The following is a 23,476-nucleotide window of genomic DNA, read 5'->3' as shown; positions in this document are numbered from 1 at the left end:
CACAGATGAGCACACAGCTTGCAAGCCAACAAAATGGTATTCTTTGCCTTGGCTTTATAACTCAGGGCTGAAATTGTAAACTCATGTAAAGCTAAATGACTGTTCCAGGTTATTAAACAGCCTGTGTTCACCTAAAACATTTCTTATTACCTAAACCATAGGTATCAGAGCTACAAGATCTACGATTTTCCTTTGTAATATATTTGGTGATTCTTGCCAGGAGCATAATCTGATGCTACTTCATGTTAAAACATGGATATGTCCTGCTTATCCATATGAGATTGTGCAGACACCCTGTCCCCAACATCATTTACTTTTTCAGCAACAGCTTGTGACATCCACAAATAAATAAGCAGTGATTTTCTATTCCCTTCCAGGACATAAACAAGAAAGTGACAGAGCTGTAAACCACAACCTATCTGTTCCAGAAAAAAAAAAAAAAAAATCATTTTTGATAATTAAGCTGAATGTGAACTGTGCAAAAAACATATTTGAAACCTCAGAAATGGTGGAAATTATTCTTTAATAAAATTCAAGAGTAAATTTTAAGTCTCAGAATTTGTAAGCACTCTAAATACCTATTTCTGACAGGAGCAAGTGGCAAAATATCAGCTGCTCTTTCCTACAGACTGGCAAGTCTAAATGGAGAAATGCTGGAACATGGCTTTATTGCACAATCTCCTGTGCAACTCCACTAGAAAAAACTTTTTTTAATTGAAAAGATTTCCTGAACCCTTCATGGTGAAAGAAATACTGAAATACCCTACATGCTACCCTGCACTAGATAAGATAGAATCTTCCGTATGTAATTCAAGCAGAGAAAAGGGGGAAAATACCCTCAACAGCTGTATGGTCCTTTCATTCTGTTCTCACATGCAATTTTCAAGTCAAATGGACAGTGGCTTTGAACCTGTTTCTCATCATCAGTTCAAGAGAAAGAGTGTGATTTTATCTTTTTCTCTGGAAAACATGCACAAAGAATAATTATTCAGTTTGCTATTTTGCAACACCTTTTCTGGTTATGAAATCACAGAATAGTTTGGGTTGGAAGTGACCTTAAAGACCTTTGAGTTCCAGCCCCTTGCCTGCCCCCTGCCAATGGGCAGGGCTGCCCCCCACCAGCTCAGCTGCCCAGGGCCCCATCCAACCTGGCCTTGAGCACCTCCAGGGATGGGGCACCACAGCTTCTCTAGGCAGATGTGCCAGAGCCTCACTACCTTCTGACTGAAAAATTTCTTCCTAACATCTAATCTAAATCTCCTGTCTTCCAGTTTAAAACTGTTATCGCTCGTCCTATTTCTGCATACCCTTGTAAAAAGTCTCTCTCTGTTTTTGTTCATGACGATGTATGTTTATCCTGCCGTAACATTTCCTTCATCCTTTTCAAGTGAAACGTGACCAAGGATTTTGCTAATGAAAGAAAGTTGAAGTTTTCATCCTCTAAGTGAAATGCAGATCCCCACTGGGTATTTTCATGCAGAGAATCTCCGCTCATTTGAAAAGGAATGACTATCATCACATATATCTGTGCCACAAAAACAGAGCAGAATGCAGCTTGACGGGTTTCACACTCCTGCTCCCAGTCTGAAGTGCTGTGGGGTTAATATCCAGTTTCAGCAAGGTCGAGCTAATACTTTCTCATCTGTGTTAAAAATGTGTGTGTTTTCATGTGGCTTTGATCTTGCCTTTATGTGCAGCAAGTGCATGCTTGCTTGCTCAGACATTAGTTTTCTAAACATCCCAAGGATGTGACCATCTGACCTGCTGTGAAATTTACTTCAGAGCAACATGACCTTCGAAAATCAGAACAGAGGATACATTTTTTTACAGTACTGACCCTGTTTCAGTAATTATTTCTAAGGAGGTTTTCTAGGTCATCCCACAGAAAGTTTATCCTATTTCAGTTTCAGGAACACTTTTATTGTAATAGCCTTCTATGGCTACAGGTGATACATATGTGTTAGCAGTAGTTTTTGTTTTGAATGAAATACAATGTAAAATCCTTGAGGTCACTGAGAACAATGAACCTTTTCAAAAAACTGTGCTTTTATCTAGCCCTCCATCTTGGATCTGCAAAACTGTTTAGGTAGCAACTCATATAGTTTGGGACTTCTGACCGTTTATGACATATTGTTTTAGACATGATGGTGTAATACAACTGCAGGGTTTTATCAACCACTTTGAAACTAAGGCTAAGGCAGTACAAGGGCAGCATTTGGCTGCTACTGAGTGAGAAAGCCTTGCATCACATTTCCACATCTTGGTAAGCCCCATCCCTTCAGCAGATGGGATGTGACAATCATACTATGCCAGGGCACACTGATTTGGCTCACTCATCCAAGAAAACTCAGTCTTCAGGATTTTTTGCAGGGTTATCTTTACTGGGGATCAGTCGACTAACCAATTTATTATTCCATTATAATACCAAAAGCTTCATGTGGTACATTCATAGAGCCCACAAGGTGCTATATATATTTAGAATTAGTTTTCAGACTTGCTCTTTTTTTCTTTTTCTTTTTCTTCTCCTTTTTTTTTTTTTTTTTTTTTCTAGAAAGTACATTTCCAACAAGAGAAGAATATTTTGAGGGATTTTTTGTCATTTAGGATATTTCACCATGGAAAGCACAGACTTGAAGCCCTGGACTGGTTGAATTTAATTAAATATCCGCTACAGACCTGAGCTATGAAATAGATAATATTTTCTGCATATTAGAAAACACTGTTTCATCAAAATGTGTATTCTTTCTGCATTGCACCAACTAATAGTCAGACTGATTTTCACTTAATCACACATTCCTTCCCACCTGACTGCCAATAACAAAGAAGACATCCTCCAAACTGAGTGTAATTAATTCCCAGTCTCAGAATCTGCAGAGGACAGAGTTATTAATTGAAGATACTCAGAAGAGCATGACCAAACTTGTCGAGATGATAAGAATTATCATAAAATTGCAATTTTTAACTGGCAAGTGCACTAAATATATTATCTGCCTTTTTGAAAGCAAGACAAGTTTGGGCTGTGACTAACAAAATGCAAAGCATGTTCCTCTGAATATGGGTTTTTTTCTCCAGATACTCTTCTTGCTTAATATATTTTCAGCAAAGGAATTATTTTTCTTACCTAAATTCTTACAACAGGGATACTTCTGTTTAAACATTAATTGAAAAGGAAATTAAGTACCAGGAATTATAGCTTAATCTAGTAATAGTAATATCTATAACTTAAGGTAAAATTTTTAAATCCCTGATACAGTGTAATTAATCCTTCCAGCATTATTAGAAAGTAAGCAACCGTCAACTCCATTTTAAAAGCACAGGAACTAAGTTAGATAGGTGAAGCCTGTGTGTACAAAGAATTTGCCTCAGGAGACATTCCAGCTCAACAATTGATGCCTCTTTCCTAGAGGCAGTGTCTCTTTATGGGAGACAAGCATATGCTCAAATTCTGAAAATAAAAAGTCCAAAATGTCCTTGTCTTTATTTCTTTGAGTTGGCCAGTTTACTGGTCATGTGGATATAGGTAAGCAGAGCCACAAATGTTGCAGTGTCTTCAAAACTGCAACAAAATACACTTTGTCTGATTCAGCTAAATAATTGCAAAGGAATGCAAGAAATCTGTACAGTGCTGCATAAAGCAACACGGAGCATTTATATCCATCAGCTGTTGGATTGCTGGGGCCCCATTTGGTCACCAAGACACCTAGGGCATGTTCAGATGCTCTGCACAGCGCCACAGCTGTGGCAGGGGAAATACAGGAGACCCTCATTCCTGCAGCAAAGCAGCATAAGCCCAGGCAGAAAACTGCAGGGCATCTTAGATGGTGCCACACACAAAAGTCACCTCCCAGGGGTTTACTTCTGGGCAAGGTGCAGACAGAATCAGCCATGGGATTTAGACTACTCAGAAAGCTGAAAAAAAAGCAAGTATCCTTTTCATTAAAAATTTAACCAGAAACTTTTCTCATTAGTCTTTGGACTGCATCAAAAGAGGGCTGACCAGTGGGGTAAGGGAAGTGATTGCTCCCCTCTGCTCTGCTCTCATGAGGCCCCATCTGCAGTACTGTATTCAGGCCTGGGACCCCCAGCACAAGAAGGACATGGAGCTGCTGGAGCGGGTCTACAGGAGGGCCACAAAGGTGATCAGAGGGCTGGATCACCTCTCCTATGAAAAAGGCTGAGGGAGCTGGGCATGTTCAGCTTGGAGAAGAAAAAGCTCTGGGATGACCTCATTGCCGTCTTCCAGTTCTTCAGGAGAGCTTACAAACAAAAGGGACACAGATTTTTTACACATGTTGATAGCAGTAGGACAAGGAGGAATTACTTGAAACTAAATGAGGGGAGATTTAGATTAGGTGTTAGGATGAAATTCTTTGCATTTCCAACCTAATCCATTCCATTCTATGACTCTCTGATTAGCCAATGTTTTCCATTAAGGTACACGCACAAAACTCTATTTAACTAACTCCTCTGCTTGGAAGTGAATAGATACACTCCAATCATAAAATGAATTGCAGCAAACCAAACAGCTACTGAGGTTATTTCAATAGCAGGGCTGGTGAAAAAGAGATGTAAAAAAGGAAAAAAAAAAAAGAGTTCTACAAGCAAAGACTGAAAGATGAGTTTCCCATTGTCCTGAAAAGACAAAGCCTCAAGAGGACACCTCTGAAAACCCAAAAGTTAGAAAAAACAGTGCTTCACCAAAGGGCAAAATGAAGAGAAAAATAAGCTCACTTCAGATTTACTGTACCCTTTAGCAACTGGTTGAACGTAAAAAAAAGTGGCTAATAAGTCCAGCTCATTTTGAGAAATAAAACTGATAAGAACAATTTAAAAATGTCATTGCACTTTTTAATGAAAAATCATCAGAATGAAACTCTTTGCAGCAAACAGATATGGAGCATGTGTTAAATTAACCTAAACTGGTCCCTTAATATGTGTGTACCGGGAAGATCTGAGGACTAAAGTGAAAACTGCCACTGCTCTGCCAAAACACTGCTAAAGATTGCCCAGTGTATATCTCTACAATTGTTCCACAGTTGCAGTATGAGCACACAAAGACCCAGGGAAACAAATGCTGCAAAAAAACCTGAAGGTTCCTAAAAATGTACCTCCCATTTGTAACTTGACTTTACTGACTCCATCTATGAAGAATGTATATAATAAAATTGTAAAGTGCTTCTCTATTGTTTCCAAATATCACTGTACTATACTTTCTTTCTGAATAAGGCAGGTATAGTCATATTACAGCAGCCTTTTTATGCTGGCAGCATTATCAATGCATTCAGAAAATAATATGCATTTGTCATATTTTCCTTACTCTGTAATGTCAGAATATTTGATATATCACTTTGAAACAGGGAAAGAGAGATCAACAGTTTCCTCTTTCTGAGAGGGATAATCCATCAATTCTAAAGCAGCAGAAAGGACATATACAGAGATTTTAAATATAAAATGTTTGTAAATGTTTAAAAAATTGGGATCCACGTAAAGTAAATAACTATAATTATTTTTATTCCTGATTATTAGTGGACGTATTAAAGATGAAAGTAATAAAAGACCAATATTTTTTCAACATTTTCAAATATAAAGCCATGACTCTCATGTATTCAGCTACATTAACCAAAAAGGAGCATGCAGGTCCACAGGGAGCATAAGACTATGTAGTTTCTTCAAAGCTTAAAGTCCTACTGTTGTTTAAAATGAAAGTATAAGAAAGTTATGATCTTAGATTCCAAGACAGTATCTCAGCAAGCAACAATTTTTACTCATGCCATACACTATTAACTATTCATTTTCAGTGTACAAACTGGATTGCAGAGAAGAAATTAAACAAGTTTTCCCATTTTACGTTGTTAAAGATTTAGAAATGCTTTCCGTCACTGGGATCTGAGAAAGCAATTTGAGATCAAAATATATGTGTTGCCTATAACATCAAATAGGGCAAAGTTTAGAGTATTCATGTATCCTTCACATCAAATCACTCCTTTTCTGTTCTGAAACTCAAAGGTATATATCAATATGCACAAAGACATGCTGATCTCTCTCTTCTGTGATGTGCTTTTTTAGCAGAAAACTCAATTCTAGGCATGAGAAACATTTCCCAATATGAGTTTAATCATAACTGATTGTAAAAGAAGTTTACAAGAAGTTGTGATGAATTTAGCATTTTGGGTGAGGACAGCTAATTGCAATGTGCACTGCTCAACTGCCAACTAGATTTAGCTTGGCGCTAAAAGCTTGAAAACATTTTGAAATATTCCTTTCATTGGACATTATTCTCTGCATAATTTGCCTGTTGGATCTGTCACCTGAACCTCCATAACCTGTATTTATTTATTTTTGATTTCAAGTCAGGCGAACCCACTGCTTTCAACAGCTCTGTTAAACACCAGTAATGCTTTACTAGCAGTTAGTAAAGCACCTGCATTACACAGGACAGAGACATACTGATGTATTTCATCCAGCTACATACATGACTTGCCTCTCACTGATTCTAGCATGCAACAGTTCCTACTGTTACCAAATAAATTAATAACATTATTAACTAAAACAGGACTAAATTCTGAAGCAAAGTGGCACACAAAGCTGTACTGATGCTCCATGACACCTTATACTCTGGGTCAGTGCTTGCCTTCTTGCCTTGTCCTTGAGACCCCTGGACATATTTATTACTCTATGCAGGCTTTTTTTTTTTTTTTCCAATTGAAAATATCTGAAATAGTAGTGGGTTGGTCCGACAGATTATCATCATAGTAGTTCATCACTAATGTTAATCCCAAAGGTTGTACAGTATGGTGTAGGCCCAGCATGAAGGTATGTGACAGTGTAGAGGATGCAGAGCTAGCTAGCGTAGCATTGGAGGGACATGCAGCATTCAGGAATCTAAACCTTTGGTAATCTTCTAAAAGCTGTCCAGTTCACTCTAGGGGCCACTCCCTAGAGTGAACCCTAGAGTGAACTGGAACTTTGCCTGAGAGAGAGAACATATACGAACACTCCAAAGCCAAGTAAAATATTAAATTTTAACCTACATCAATTTGACGCAAATGATGCAACTAAATCATTTTTAAAATTTCGGGTTTTTTCAGCACTTTTAGGTGCCTACTGACAAACCATGACTGATAAACTATGCCTCCAGGCCATAAACTATGAAACTATTTGAAAGATCATCTCAATGGTATTATAGCTTGAGGGTGTTCAGCTGGCGTAGGACCAACCCATATCTGGATGGAAACCCAGGCAAGCCTCATAGCACAGAGAGGAAGGGAAACTTTCTCCAGCAGCAAGCAAGACTCTTATGCCACAAGAATGTAACAAAGCTTCTAACCCTTAACCCACACCACCTGTCCTGGGGTTCACTCCCCAGGGCATCTCAGAACTCCAAAAAGCAGGGGCATTCACATCAACAGAACAATAATCACAGTTTTATACCCGTTTTTTTCTCCTCTTACTCTTCCCTTTTTTCCCCTAGCTGCTAGAGAAGCAGCTGCAAAGCTCCACATGGAAGAAGAAACAGATTTGCTCATTCATCTGTTTAGCAAATTTCATGTAGAGGAAAACAGTATCATTGGTTTTTTGTTTTTTTTTCCCCACACACGAAGCACTTTACATGACTGTGATTAATTAGAAAATTTCTTCTCTTGTAGGCATTACATACAATCCTACTACCATAGCACTATTTTCCCAGACAGATGTAGCTGATGCTATATTTGAAGGATAACGTGCTCCCTACTCTGTCATCAACCCTCCTGCTTCAACAACTGCATTTATTTCAGCAAGCAAAATGGTCAGGAACACAAGCAAGCAACACAGTAGAAATGGAGAACTGGTGCCAAATCAGTCACTGCACTAAGAGAAAGCTTATATTCTTTAGTAAAAACGGTGATGATAATACTGTCATCAGATTACATGTCACCCACTGCCCTGGGGAAAAGGACCTTCCCAGACACTGTAGTCCACAGCTCCGCATTATGATATCTGAAACAGAGCAGTGTATTATCATGCTTCCAAGGGACTAAGTAGCGCACAGTTAACACGTAAGGAATGTAAAAACTTCAACTAAAAGTAAGAAAACGTTTTGGGGATTGGAGGAAGGGGCAGAACAGCAACGTTAGTTCCTCTATCACTCATGTATTTTTATTTTGTTTTGTATATTCTATTGGGAAACAGTATATATACCTCCTTTTAAATTTCAGCTTACTACCCTAATTCTAGCTTCTCTTCCAATATCATAGAACAAGATGCAGTTCTATGTACTGAAAGTCGCACTCAAAAAAGTCCCCACAGTAGCTCAGAATTCGCTTATGCCTTTCATGGCTGAGTTCCTCAGACCTTTTTTTTCTTTCATAATATGCTATGCTTCAAGCCACTGCAGGTAAATGGTATCACTGGGGAAGAAATGTATGCTTTTTCCTCTCTACAAGTGCTAAAGCTCAGTTTAAAAGCCACTAATTTAAAGACACTGGTAACCTACAGTACTGAAATCAATATATCACTTTATCAACAGAATAACATATTATTTGTTCTTAAAATTAGTGCTTATCTGACCTTAATAGGCTACATAGCCTAGAAACATCAGAAAAAGCCTAAGGAACATAGAAGGCTGAAACAATCTTGGGACAGTAATATGCCAGATAAGTCTCACATATCTTGCTTAATTGCTAATCAGGGACAGGATGAGGGAAGGCAGATATTTAGCTGATTAGAACAGCTGTTTCAAACAAGCCATTTTGAGTTATCACAGAATCGTTACCACCTGAGATGGAAGAACCCCTGAAAGCATCTTGGAACACATTATGCTCCTTCTGAAAATCCAAATTGCTCCAGCTACCTCCTAATGAAGTCTGGGTTTGTCGCTTTCTCTTTCCTTCACATAAAATTTCAATAGAAAGAGTATTGCTTTAGCATTTACTCTAATTGAGCAGCTACTGATTAGCTTTGCAGCAAAAACTTGGGAGTTGCTGATTATGGGAAAGGACACATGGTACACCAATTATAAGACTGCTATATCTGAACATACTAAGATGCAAGTAACAATGATTACCAGGAGATTAATTGAGGGAAATATTATAGTCTCTAAAAAGTGTACAATGTTTCACTTGCAAAAATATGCTAGTGAAAAAATTGTACTACTCAAGGTAATCCAACAGCGATTTTGCATATTTGATTTCTTAAAATACTTTTTTTTAAAAAAAAGCTTAAAATTTTATGGATTAAAGAAAATATGCATCTATTTTCTAAAATGTATGTCCACAAAATAATGCTGCTGCGTCCAAAGAAAATAGTTTATATTTGACAAAATGAATTTTCTGACTGTGTAGATATTACTTATCTCAGGACACCTTGCAAGCTTTGTATTTAAAGATAACCGAGATATATAACAACTCCAGTTATTCAAGGAAATGCCCATGAAGCTATCACTTTTATAAGAAAACGAGAGATGAATAAAAGTAAATTGATTCTTTTTTAATAAAAAATTGGGGGAGTTACAAAAAAAATACACTGAGTACTGAAGATTTTCATAAAAAGCTTCCAAGCAAGAAAGAAAAGTAAGAATTTTTTATAATGATGCATGATTACAAGCAGATTTATTAGGGTGTTGCAAAGGTTCCTTTCATCTCCAGGAAAAAAAGATTATTCCTTTCCCAGATCTCTATTTCCTCTCTTCTCTGCTCTCATGAGACAACACCTGGAGTACTGCATCCAATTCTGGGGCCCTCAACACAAGATGGACATGGAGCTGTTGGAGCAGACTGTCATTTTTATCTTTTTAATAAAATCTTACTTCTAAAGCTAGTTTACTCTGAGACAAGGCAACTTGCTGTAAGTGGTACTCATCTTGCCTAAATTAGGTACCTATCATGAAGCTCTCTACCTTAGACTCTCTTTATATTCAAAAGAGAGAATTAAAGTTTCAGGGGATGTAATATATCTGTTCTATTGTAGATAGCTTCATTATGCTTTAGAAGGGATTGCCTTCTTCCATAGGTTACAAATGGAGCCAAGTTATACCAGTGAAAGCCAACAGTCCTGCAAAAGGAGCAGCTATATTCAGCTATCTTTGTATAAACCCACTAGGAAATCATACTTTGTGAATTATCTTTCACCACATAAAGAAACTGTGGACATTTGGGGATTATTATTAAGTTTCACTTTTCAAACTCAAGCCTGAGATTAATGGCAAAAAACTTAAAGATCACCAAATAGAAAGGCATGAAAGCACAGACATAAGGGACTGACATCCTCAACGGCTACTGAAAATGTCAGTGAAATCAGATTGATCAAGACTTCTTGAAACAACTTAAGTGAGCAATATAAAGAAGAGATACATTTAATCATTCTAAATTACAGAGATGATAGAGCAGATAAAGTTAAGGTAGGGAAAAGTTGAAAAAATTATTCTACTCTTGAAGAAACAACCTTCACTGACCCCAGAGCAGGAAAAGATTGATGAAAAAATCAAGTGGGAGAAAACCAACAGTGAAGGGATGGCATCAGTGCACTATGCCTATCATAAGGGAAACTTGGCATATTTCTGAAGTTAAGCTGTAAACTCAGCACCTTGAGCATATGGTACTTATTGTGAAAAAGAACACCTGGGTGTTCAAGCTTTTGGTTTTAAATGATGAAAGATATCCCCTAAATTTTGGAATATATTTAATAATTTGTGTCAACACCTCAAACTTAGTACAAGAAAAAGAAATCCATTTCTAGAAGCCAGAAAATATCATGATTAAAATTACAATTATTAGTAAAAGTAGATATTGAGAGTTTGAAGGAAAATGGGCACTTCCCTCTGAAAACACCGTAGAAGACTGTGGTCAGTTCCTGTTTGAAACATATTCTTATTCAAAGTAATGCTTATAAATACATTTTAATGCTCACACTTACCAACGATTTCACTCGGCTCCTTATTATATAGTTTTTTGTTCCAGTAAAGAAGTCCAAGAAAAGGAAAGGAGACCAGAACAACAAGGCAGATTCCAATAAACATATGTCCTGTGAAGGCTGCAAAATCCAATCCCTGGGAATAAAAATGAAAACCCAAATTAAAAATCAGTTACTTTCCTAGAATACCTACAGGGAAAAGTATTCAACTGTATGCACTTTAGAAATCAACAATAAATAGAAGGCAATAAAGCTCATTGTATCGTACACACTGCATTTCATCTGTTTCAAGGAAACTAGCTACATAACAATTTAATTCAGACAGCTCAAAAATAACAGTACAAGTTATTCTGATGTACATTTAGGCTACGTAAAACAGATGAAAAAAAATCACTATCATCACTTAAATCACTCTATATTCATTTTAAATCATATTGAATCATAGGAATAGTTAAATTTTAATGGCCAACTTTTTGTCCTAAACAGATAACAATATGTATTTTACAATAACCCTACTAGAACCAGGATTTCACACAAAGTCCCTAATATTCTTTCGCAATAAAATTAGTGCATCTCAACAGCATGGTTATATTTCTTCAGGCATAATAAATAAATATGTTTATTTAAATTTTGCAGAATAAATCCCTTTAATTATGAGTTTCTCAAAAAAGTAAACATATAATACATTAAAAAGTTCTGTTTTAAACTATAAAAATCAATATTAACCACTTCCCTTAATATTTTGAAGTTAGCCACATTTTGAGTAGGACATTGGACTAGATGACTTCTTGGCCCTTTCAACTGAGTTATTCCACAATTTTGTAATACACGCACTGAAGCCTAGTACTAAGGTTAGCTTTTGGGCCGGATTTTTTTTACCTAGTCAGGACTGGCCTCCCAAAGACAAGTTACTCATGAAGCTCGAAGAGAGATCATGTCCAAGTACAGGTAGAAAGGGACTGTCTTATTTTCGCAGCACATTTGTCTGAAATGATGACCCTGTCAGGGCATCTCATTGACACTTGAAAGGAAGCATGACCCCAGACAACTCAGACTGTCCAAACTGAATTTTCAGAACATTTACTGATTTCCTAGGGCGTCTAGAAATTAATGGGATCTGTTTCCTATCCCTATGTTTGTACGAGTGGCTTGTATTGTATCAAATACTTGTGTACTACATATAGACTCTTCTGTCTGCCAATACAAATCAAAAACAGCTTCCCATGTGGCACAACTTAATATTACCTCCTGTGTGTTAAGACAACTAGGGGACTTACTCTCTTAAATCTTGGTTCTGTATTGCTTCCTAGTGAAATAATGCACGGAAATATTCCAGCATAAATATTTCCAGTTTAAAAATTGAAAAAATCATTGTTTTCCCATTCCACCTGATTGGAGTCATAAAGAATTTTCATAGCCAGATAGTGTTTTTTTGTTTAAAACAAAAGCATAGTTTTCAGGCAAGCACAATTAAATAAATTTCAAGCACAAATACGAACACCTGGGACATAAGATTTAAAAACATTTTAAAAAGTACAAAACAGTTATACCTAAATCTGACTGGAAAAAAAAAAAATGTTATCTTCTGAGTAACAAAATGACCAGAAAAAAGCTGACTGAGGACCAATACAGTAAGATGAGATGGTCAGAATATTCCCAACCTACAGTTACCAAAACCTGGAAAATTACATTTGCACCTGACCTACTGTCAATAACCAACACAAATCTTCCTTAATCTGGAAGCAACGTGTTCACATTGTGAAAGAGAACACCTATTTCCAGAGATACTGCAAGTCTCTGCAGACCATGCAGAGATACTCAGGTATGAATCTAATTGCTACTATTGGAAAGAAGAAAAGAAACAGGAACCTGAAGAATCCTTGGAAACTCGAGTTTAAGCTGGTTACATTCCCATGATAGGTAATGGAATTTAAGTTCAATGTCAATTCTATTAACGCAGTCTCTAAGATTTACAAAGTCACTTGCTTGGAAGTTCTGAATATTAAAAAATAATTTTAAAGCAAAACAATTGTGCTTTGCTATTAAAGTGCTGCAATGCAGAAGCTTCTCAAACAAAAGATACAGCACAACAAACGTGCTGCTTAAAACCCACAAAAATAATTTGTCTATGGAAAGGAGAATCACATCAATCTCAAAGACAAACAGAAACAATGAGGTTAATAAGAAGGTTTGACTTATAGTTGAAAGGAACTGAAATGTGATAGAGGTCACAAACTCTTAAAAGTCAGAATTAACGCAGTTGATGACATAAAAGCTGAAACAAAGGAGTCTTTAAAAGTGATTTGCAGACACGAACACAAGAGAAAAAAATGACAACAGGAGCTTTTAACTTTTTAAAGAGAATCTGCTCTGAGATTCAGAATTTTGTTGAATTTCATAATATCACCACATTGATTTTTCTTGTATCTGAGGCCTTTGAGAAACAAGAAAAAATGATGCTCTGCTTTGACTGCAAAACAGCCTTCCAATTCAGCTGAAACAAATCATTTTGTGACATGGAAAACATGTATTTCAGGAAAGAGTTTACACAGAGATATTGCTCATGATAGCACAAGGCTGGATCCAATTCTCTTCCTGTACCTCATTCCCAGCTTTCCTCCTCATTTCCTACTTCCAATGATCCTCAGGAGTCTGTGTATGAAAATGAAACCTGATAGTCACTAGCAACTTGAAAAACTTGTACCCTGTACGTGAGGAGGAATGCCACCAAGTATAATCCTTTTTGCCCCTCATGTCAAAAAGGCACATGGTGGAAACCAGTTTTCTGCACATTCTGATGCTTGGGGCTGGGTGCTTAGCACGAGTACATAGTATATGTTTCCAGTACACAGAATATGTTTTCATGACCAGAGCAGGTAGATTTCACACATTGCCAAATAATTAGCAGTTAACTGGCAGCTTCTTGGAGATCATTTCTATCTTCTGAAAAGGAAAATAGAGAATAGGAAAGGGAATGGGATTGAAGAGGAAGGAGATTATCAAAACCACATTCTTGGAATGGAGTGGTGCATTGCTGTGTTATTCTGACAGAGAAACCATAACAACAGAGATCCCTGGGCTCCCTGCTGCCCTGTTACAAAGGATTTATGTTGTATTTCAGATAGAAAGGACATAGAAAAGGATCCCAAGATTGTGGCACACTTCATCAGTGGCTCTTGCTCCCTTGCCCACTCTCTAGTAAGGGCATGCAACATCTACACAGAGCAAATATTCACGCTCCATGTGTTTTTTGTACCGCCCGAGTTATCTGCACAGCTGGGGCTAGGGTTCAGCATTTATAAAAATACTTTAAAGTGCTCCACATTTGCTGCATACAACAAAATGTCATATTCATAAAGATTTTCTGCACAATAGACTGAAATAGAATTGACATGCACAATAGGCAAGAAATACTTTCTTCTAGGGGATTTCTATCCATCAGATAAATGCAGTGCATGCCTCAAATGTCCCTTACTTGAGGCTGTGCTGATTGTGTTAAATTTCTCCTGTTCTCCAGACGACAATGAAAATCTAAAGATTTCATTTTAACAAAACAACAACCTAAAGGTTCCATTGCCTGCAGACTCAAAGCTGAAATACTGGGCATCTTTCTAAGCTTTATGGTTTTAAATACAAATTCAAATATATCAATTTCGCTCTAGGAGGAAGCATCATTCTGTTTTCCTTAAACACTGGCTTTCTTTCATCCTGGTCTATTGTGGTTGTTTGTCCAAGGGTGTGTGGGAGGTTGGGGGTTGACTGTTTTTGGAGATGTGAAATCAACTTCTAGTAATTCAGACACTGCCAGAACAATGAAGCCATTTCAGAGCAAAGAGAAAACAAAAATTATTGCTAGGTGCAGTAATTCAGAGGTCAGCAAATGCTGGGCTTCTACTCAGAGTGCCCTTCATTAAATTTTTTAAAGCCAATAAAATGAGGAAGAGTGAGAGTGATTTATTATTTCTACACCAGCTTAAACATTCTTTCCAGCCGAGATTTATGTTGTCACAGGAGGAGCTGCTCATGATGTTGCTGAGACAGAAATCACTGATAGTCTAACACAATTACATAAAGGTAATGCTTATCTGAGATACTGATGAGCACCCTTTTTTGTCTTACATTGTACTCTTTAATAATCACTACATGCAGAGATGGGGAAAAAAATCCGAAATCTGCCATAAAGCCATACCTTTTATTTCATGTACCTTAATTAGGGTTTCATCTTTCTTGAGAAGAGGAATCAATGAAACATTAACAGAAAGAACAGACAATTTACAAAATGATTAAAAGTTTTACCAAGTTTATATCCAGCAAGCTCAATCAGAATAGCCTAATAAGCTATGCGAATCTATTTCACAATCTGTCAGTGCCTGAAATACATTAACAGAGTCATACATAGGATTTTCTCTCTTCTATTCGTCAGAATTATCTACTTCTATTCATAGATTTTTGGCACCACAATTTCCCTCGAAATACAACCAACTAATATTGCAGCATGCACAAAGACTAAAAATTTCTTTAATGCAGGACAGGTGATCCTGTGGCTGCCCATTTTCTGGGGAATTCATGTCAAATGTGAAGAATAACTTTGAGTATTATGCTGAATGTCCAAAATCTTTTGAAAACATCAGATAAACAGCACAAGCTTTATCACACTTCATACCAACACTATAAATAGCCAGAGTCCTGTAAGAGAATATAATCCAGTGGTTAGCATAAGTTAAATTGTCCTCGTACTTATCATTATTACTTTTAGATATATTAAAGCTTGATAGACTAGTAGACACCATTTTCCTCTGGAAACCTCTTCACCGTTCATTCTCTTAAGATTCTGTAATCACATCCTAAACTTAGAGCCCAAGTAATTTCCAACTCCAAAGGTATGATTGCAGATACTCAGGAAATTCCCAAAGACAGGACCTTTCTGAAAGCAATGAATGGTTCGAACCGATCTGTACCATGATATGTGCATAAAATGGAGTTCCCAAAGTTTGAAGCACATATCTCTTCAAGATAAAAGTAGAATTTTTGTTCATAAAGTCCGAAAGAGGAAAAAACAATTGCAATTTTCTGCAGGAAACAGGAATAGACCCTTCAAACAATACTGCATGAAGTATTTCCAAAATGTCACTAAAATAAACAGTTGCATTCAAGAATTTTTACCTCTGAAACACCTCAAAAAAAAAAAAATTTTACTCTATATAAATATGGGAGGTATTCCATACATTTTAAATGCAGGCTGGAGTTTGATCCTGTATCACATCCTCACAGCACCTTTTATTAGAACTAATTTCCTAAACAAGACAACATCTACATTTTATCTACTGAATAAAAGGAAGCTTGATAATGAGGATGGACAAAATCAGGAACTGAGAAATCAGTCCAATAGCAGAGACTGTAGGAATCTAGATGATCCTTCCCTGTCATCACTCTTGCTTTAGCACTCTACCAGGCAGATGTCCTCATCCATAAGCAATGGGGACAAAAATAGTGAAGAAAGATGATATACCACCTTAGAGCCAAGGATATGTCTTTGGCCTTCTCTCATTTAGATATGGAGATGTAACATATGAGAACATAGAAAAGAAGAAGAACTAGTCTCATTGTCCTGTCTATTTTCTGACGCCTTTTTTTCTGTGGTCCAACTCAGATCTGAAAATACTCCAGAGTTAAAATGCTTGCAAAGTTTTTCTGCTTGTTTCAAATACAGAATTTGGAGCTCAGTACTTGTCATGTTTGCTATAGTATTTGTACATCTGAGTCCTCCTAAAATTATCAATATCACGTTCAAGTAAAATAAAAAATTGTTTCCTTTTGATGTGATGGCTTAATTGCTTCCTGTGTTTGTGGCCCCTGCTAAAGTTTCTATGGAAATGATGAGTTCCTGAGTATTTTGGAAAATGACCTTTGTGGCAGGTGCTAATTATTTTCTTTTAGAATAGACAAGCTGAAAAAATTGCACTGATTTTATGTTTAAAAATGTACAAATTAGTAATCAGATCTTTAGTGAGGAATATTACAGTCTCCAAAGTCACAGTTCAACAAAACTAATTGAAGTACCTTTTAAATATTTTGAGAGTAAACATTTAATTAATTCAACACTGTTAACTTTCAAAGACATTTTCCAACCTGGACAGTATTTAAATGATTTGAGTGTATGCAGTTAATTAGAAAATAATATTTTTAACACAACAGAAACATAACTGACTCCAAACAAAATAAAGGAAAAAAAAAAGAATAATTTTATAGTAAAAATCCCTCATTCCTCTATTTCCATACTAGATATTTCCATACTAGCCCATATGCTAGCATCAAATTCCTTTGAATTTATGTATGGCATTAGTGACAAAGTTATTTGGCGTTTATGAAACCTGTATAAAATAGAAGATACATGCTTGGTGGCTTGGTGTCCCTACAGGATGGAGAGGGCCATATAGGTGGGAGAGGGCCATATAGGTGGGAGGAGAGAGTGGGACCAACACATTTCCATTGGCAGGTGTCTGGAGTGCTTCTGAGGCCCCTAGCACCTGGCACTGTAACCTTCCCTTTGGCACCAGTCACCCAGTAAAATGAAGAAACAATTTTATCCATAAATAGAAGAGGCAAGAAGGAAGTTAGAATCTCCCATTGTACCTGGGGATACCACTGGGAGGCAGAAGGTGGGAGACAGCTGAGCCCACACTGCACAGCATAAGCCCCACTCAGCTCACCATATGCCAAAAGACCGTGGCTGGAGGACAAAGACACCACCTGCAGCTGGACTGCATGCGACAAATCTACAGGGGTAGTTAGGGGTAGACAGGGGTAATGACACCTCTCGGTGTGGGGGTGGTGTGCATGGACAGTTATGCCTGGTTTTAAAGTCCTAAGAAGGAACTGAGTGATTTCAATATATTTAAATTTTGAGAGAAATTCTGTACAAAAGGTTTAGATTTTCATCTTCCTTCTTGTATCCATTTCTTATTTTTCTAAACTTTCTGCATTTACAGCCTTCCATTGTTTTGATTCCCTCTTCACTTTGTCACTGACAAGGAAAATCCCCCAAAATAAAGAAAGGAAACCAGTATTCTCAGCCCATATCAAAAAGTCTATTCTTCATCACAGTTTTGCCCCCCAGAAGATCACTCTTCTCTGTCTGATCGTCCTAATAAGAAAGAAATAGTGTGGCAGAACAAATGGTTTGTGTTCTGTTCATATGGCTGTCTGGGGAATAAAAGGTTCATCACAGCATAAATCAGCATCAGAACTTAATTTTAGCAGAAAAGCAGCTTGCAGTACCCACCTGCCTCCTCAGCTCCTGCTTGGAAACAATAATCACATTTGGAGGATCCCCAACAGCTGTGGCAGCTCCCCCAATATTTGTAAAGATTACTTCTGCAATCAGGACATGCCTTGGATCAAGATTTAGTACTTCACAGAGCCTGCAGTGTAAAGAAAATGAAATTAACATCTTACCCTATGATCAAGTTCCCTTAAATCTTAAAATCTATACAATTTACAAGAAAAGTTCTTCCAATGGAAAAACCACAAGATGTTAAAATCAATACGTGTGCATGTTTGTGTTTGTTGTGTATGACTGAACTTTTAATTTTTATAAGCATTTCAGTAATTATAGAACTATCAATGTAAAATATGCATATATTTTACATTTACAATGCAATAGTCAATGCCAATGAAATTGATGTGCTTAAAAAAGCATTTAATTAGAAGTAATTAATTATCCCAAGAGTTGGACTCTACAGAAAGTTGCATTTCAAATTTAAAGCCATGTTCACAGTATTACACACTTTCTCAGCCATGGTCCCCAGGTGACACCAACATATGGGTAACTACAAGCTCTGCACTCATCCTCAGTTGTTGATTGTCATATGGGAAGCTGAAGCAGAGGACAGGATATCAGCCATGATTCATACATCAGAGACCTGTTTTCAGCCTAGGTTTACCCGGTTAATTCTTCTCCCAATTTTCCCCCTTCCCTAAAGCCTGGTGGTAAGGTGTGAGGCCGTGAGGCCAGGGTGATTTGGGAGTACATGTCCTGTACTCACTCCTGACCACAGTGCAGGAAGGAAAATCCACTCTGCTTTTCAAGGGCTTAAATTATTGCCCCCTCCAACTTAATATGGGATATGGAAAAGGCTGGACAGTGAGCTCTCATCCTAAGGATCTCATTCCTTGTAGCACTGCCAGTCATTTCCCTGAAGGAAGAGTTGAGCTTTATGGCTCTAAGTCTATATTATTAAAACTATATTTCAAAGAGAGAAGTGTTGCACAGAAGCTTAACTTGATACACTTACCTGTCACCAGGAGTATCAATTTAAAAATTGGAAAAAGCACTGTCAGCCAATACAGATGTCAGTACATAAAAAGTTCAGAACAAAATAACTGTACAAAAATGCATTTATTTCCCCTAGCAGCGTAAAATTATGCAGTTGAAGTGTGCTCTACAGTAGAGCTAGCCCAGTTGTAACTGTTTTGGCACTATACCACAACCAGACTTGTATGCTGATCTTCCTCACTCCTTCTTTTCCAGTGTTTCTAAAGTTAACTTTCCTTTAGTGTTTGGTTTGTACGTTTTTTGTTGATGTTGTTGTTCTTTATTTGGTTGTCCTGTTGTTGTTAGTGGTAACATGAAGAATTAATCTCTGATGTACTCCAAGAAAGGCCAATCCTGAAGTACAGCACAATCCCAGTATGTGAGCTGTAGCAGTCTACTGAACTTCCTCAGCACACTTACCCCAGTTATATAACTTCACATGTGAATAACTATAGCCTCTCCCAGTTTCCAACAACAAAGTATCTTGAAAATAAACAATAGCTGAGAATGTTAGCTATTAATTATCAGGCTACTGCAAAATGCGGAGAGAAACAAGCATCATGTTTTACATCTTATTAATGACAGTCTAAATCCTTATATGCACAGAATGAGTAGCATTTTATGCAGGCTTTTATTTCCATGGCAATGACAGCACAGTGTGATGGATCAAAGCTTTAGACTGAAGACAATGGCAGTGAGATAAGAACAGAAAAAAATGACCTCTATCATGAAGTTTCAGAAATAGGCAATTATTGGCTTAGAAGAGAGAAAAAATTATTTTTGCTTTGGTAATAATTTGCAACTTCTTTGGTGTTACAAATGCATTTGGCATAAAATAGAATAAATGCTACAGTAGCTCTACATGTGAAAAGTAGTTCACAATGCATTGGCATTTGGCTTTCAATTCATTCCCAATTGCATTTAATACAAAATATCCTGCAACAGAGATGATAAATAAAACTTAGTGTTTAATAATTGCTTACTGTTGTAGGTGAAATCGTTAATCAGAGTAAGGCAAAGTGATCTCTTCAAAATATAACCAGACAGAAAACAAATGGAGCTTTCATTTACCAACTGTTTCCCAATTCAGAATAAATTGCACTTGCAATTTTATGTTTGTTTTTTTTTTTTACTGTTTTATACTACCTCATAAAATGGGACCATATCCTAATAGAATTTTGTGTACTTTAATGTGACAATAACTGCAAGTATTACATCACTTGGGATTATCTTAAAAAGCCCTAGATCTTTCAGAAACTAAACCGGGTTAACTGGACACAGGTTAAATTCATGTTAAGCAGTACTTATAATTACACACTCATATAATGTAGTTGCAAATCTGGTGTTATTAATTTACATAATCCTGAAGTAATTAAGTTACTGTTCCAAATATCTAATCTTAAATCATGAAATTGGTCTGCAACGGTACCAATGTCATAATCACCAGTAGGGAGAAAATTGTTTCATATTCAGAAAGAAGTATTGCAACCACTACTAGAAGGGCTAAACTTCAGTAAAACATAAATTACTAGACAAAATTGTATATAACCAGTAAAGAACAAGGTAGCTTTAATTAGAAATATTCTCCTTCCTTACAAGATGAAAAAAGGAAGTAGAGGTACAATATGCTATTGCAGTTCAGATATGGAGACAAACCACAGTGATTAGCTGCCAAGGCAGCTGCCAATGGAACAGGCTTCAGATATATACTCATCACCAACACTAAAGGAAAATGGCAACTCATCACTTTGAAAACATCAGCTCTTCACCCTACTAAAATAGGCGTATTTGAAGTTTTGATTTCCATTTAGATGACCAAGAAAAGTCCAAACAAGCATGTTTGCACATACATTTACTACTGATCGCTGGCTGTAAAATAGTAAGTCCAAAACCATAACAATAAAGTACCTTATGGTTACTGGAGTAAAGAGCAACATCGTGGTAACATTGTCCAAAAATGCAGAAAGAATTGCAGCAATAAGGCACAGAAGCGTAATCATGGCCCACACCTTGCCTCTAGAGAATCGATAAGCCTAATAAAAACAAACAAATAGCAACAAAATCAAAGGACTGGAACGTTCCATCTGACTTTAGAAAAAAATGACAGATAAACAACCTCACCAAAGGTGAAACAACAGTAAGCTCAGAGAAGTTCATGCACCTCCAGCAGTGCCCTCTCCAATATCAATTAATTTAGCAGTAAAACAATTCTCAGAAGTATGCAAATATCTCCACCTTGCAGAGGAAGAAGCAAATGTGAAGAAACCCCATGCTCCACTGCCAGGCACGAAGGGGGTCTGTGGTAGGAGTAGGGCTGAGTTTCCACTTCCTGCCTTTGGGGCTGAGTGGATTAGTATGGTTCAGCCCTCCCATCACCTCCACACACTGGGACACCTTCCCTGTCCTCAGAGCAACACTGACAGGGCTATACAGCTTGGGCACCTATCCACCCACATTTTCTTTAGGTGTTTTTTGCTCAAAGCAGTCTTCTTTATTGCTTTTGTTTTATTTCTCTCCACAGTTCTCAAGAAAATTAAGTTTTCCAGCATGTGAAGGAGTTCCTCAATATAGGTAATACTTGCTTTACAGCCAATCCATCAGAATTACCCTTTTCATGCAATCCTTGGTTCTACTGCTGTGCAAAGGTCTGTGGTCATTTATCATCTGTGATTGTAAAACTAATGATTGTTTCCATATTTCCTCTCTCCTACTGCCAGAGATAAATAAAGATTTTAGCTACAGAGGAACTACAGTCTTGGGGAAGTTAGTGGGATAATTCAGCTCTATATTGTTTATATACTTGTGTACCCTACTGGGGGCCTTTGCCTTTTCCAGAAAAAACTGAATTGCCTTAAGGGCTTCCTTTCATTCCTGAGAGATTTTTCCAAATTACAAGATGACCACTGTCACTTGTAGTGTGATAGATGTAAACTGCCCAAAGAAAGTTTCTATCACACCAAGCCCTATCACAGATCTTACTAAATCTAACAATTAATTTAATAATAATTAAGAGTACTAAAACAAACCTACCTTTACCGCACAGTAATCAAAGAATCCAGTCTCTGAAAATATGGCCACCAAAACCATCTACCAAAAAATGAAGAAAAAAAAAAAAAGCTTGCAAATGATTATTACACAAAAACAATGTGATGTACTTTGCGTCCCTAAAAAAATGTCTTTCATATTTGACAAAGTTTTGAGCATCTAATCACCATCATATCGGGATATCCAGTACAGCTGTCAGATACCTCAGATATCATCATATGGTGAAATTTTGTTCTCAGTACAGTCTCTAAATTAGTCTGGTTTAATTTTATTTGTTATGCTTAAGTAAGCATCATACATGAAAGACTCAAAGTATCTCCCTTATGTCACTAACCAAGATAAGTCAATAACTGTGGGTATTCAGCAATAATGCACTACAGAGTACAGAAGATACCAGCTTCTGCACTTTCGCACATTTCCAGGAGTTTGCCAGTCCCAATAGATTTTATGGGTTTTTTTGCTTTCTTTTTCTGTCAGCAGGACAGGAGGGTGGGGAGTATTGTCAGGAAATAAAAAAAAAAGCTCAGATTGTCAACAGATAGCAGCAATTTTGTCTGCATACACTGTGTATTTCGTGTTAGAGTTAAATCACACTTCTGACAATAAATAGCTCTGGTCAAAAGTGATTAAAATAATTTATCATCATAATCTGATCAAATATTTGTCCTCCATTTCAGGTTTTCTCTTTTTGGTTCCAAACATAGCACTAAGGCAACAAAAGACCTTTTTTCCAGCTAAGTGTGTTTGGGGAAGGTTTTGAGTAAACAAAATTAGCAAGATAAGTGATAATACTTGGCACTTAAACAGGTCTTTCCTATTATGAACCTCAATTATATTTTTGGTATGTTATCACGATTTTACAGAAGAAAAAAGAACTTGAAAAGAATCCAAATTTTCAAAGGTTCTTTCAGAGGTCTGTTCATAATCCTTTTGATAAACACCTTAAGGAACAAATTTTCATCAGAACAAAACCACCTAGATATTGAATGTAAGAATTTCAACACATTTAGAGCAAGAGATACATCTTAATTACCATTCCAAACAGTAGTGCCAGTGTCTCATAATCAATCCACTCTACCACTTTGACCATACTTGGCCTCTGCAATCAAAAAATATAATTACCAGTGAATACCATGGAGCAGCTAACTTGTGATTAGCTATGAAATATAAACTCCGTTTAATTGGTGAGTCATTTAAATAAGCCACGAATGAAATTAATAAGCTCCTTAA

General features: G+C 36.9%; 1 protein-coding gene across 1 annotated transcript in view; it reads right to left on the bottom strand.

Moving 5' to 3' along the window:
• Window positions 1-23,476, bottom strand: part of OCA2 (OCA2 melanosomal transmembrane protein) — a 206,934-nt gene that overhangs the window by 130,379 nt on the left and 53,079 nt on the right. Inside the window, exons 10-14 of the mRNA XM_090126753.1 lie at window positions 23,280-23,345; window positions 22,232-22,288; window positions 21,110-21,234; window positions 18,170-18,308; window positions 10,891-11,023 (exon numbers count right to left, since the gene is read on the bottom strand). Of these exons, the coding sequence (XP_089982879.1) occupies window positions 10,891-11,023; window positions 18,170-18,308; window positions 21,110-21,234; window positions 22,232-22,288; window positions 23,280-23,345 (520 nt within the window). The remainder of the gene's footprint in view (window positions 1-10,890; window positions 11,024-18,169; window positions 18,309-21,109; window positions 21,235-22,231; window positions 22,289-23,279; window positions 23,346-23,476) is intronic.

This window comes from Phasianus colchicus, chromosome 1, assembly GCF_987193195.1.
Source record: "Phasianus colchicus chromosome 1, bPhaCol1.hap1.1, whole genome shotgun sequence".
NCBI classification, from domain to species: Eukaryota; Metazoa; Chordata; class Aves; order Galliformes; family Phasianidae; genus Phasianus; species Phasianus colchicus.
This window is presented reverse-complemented; position numbering and strand designations above follow the sequence as displayed.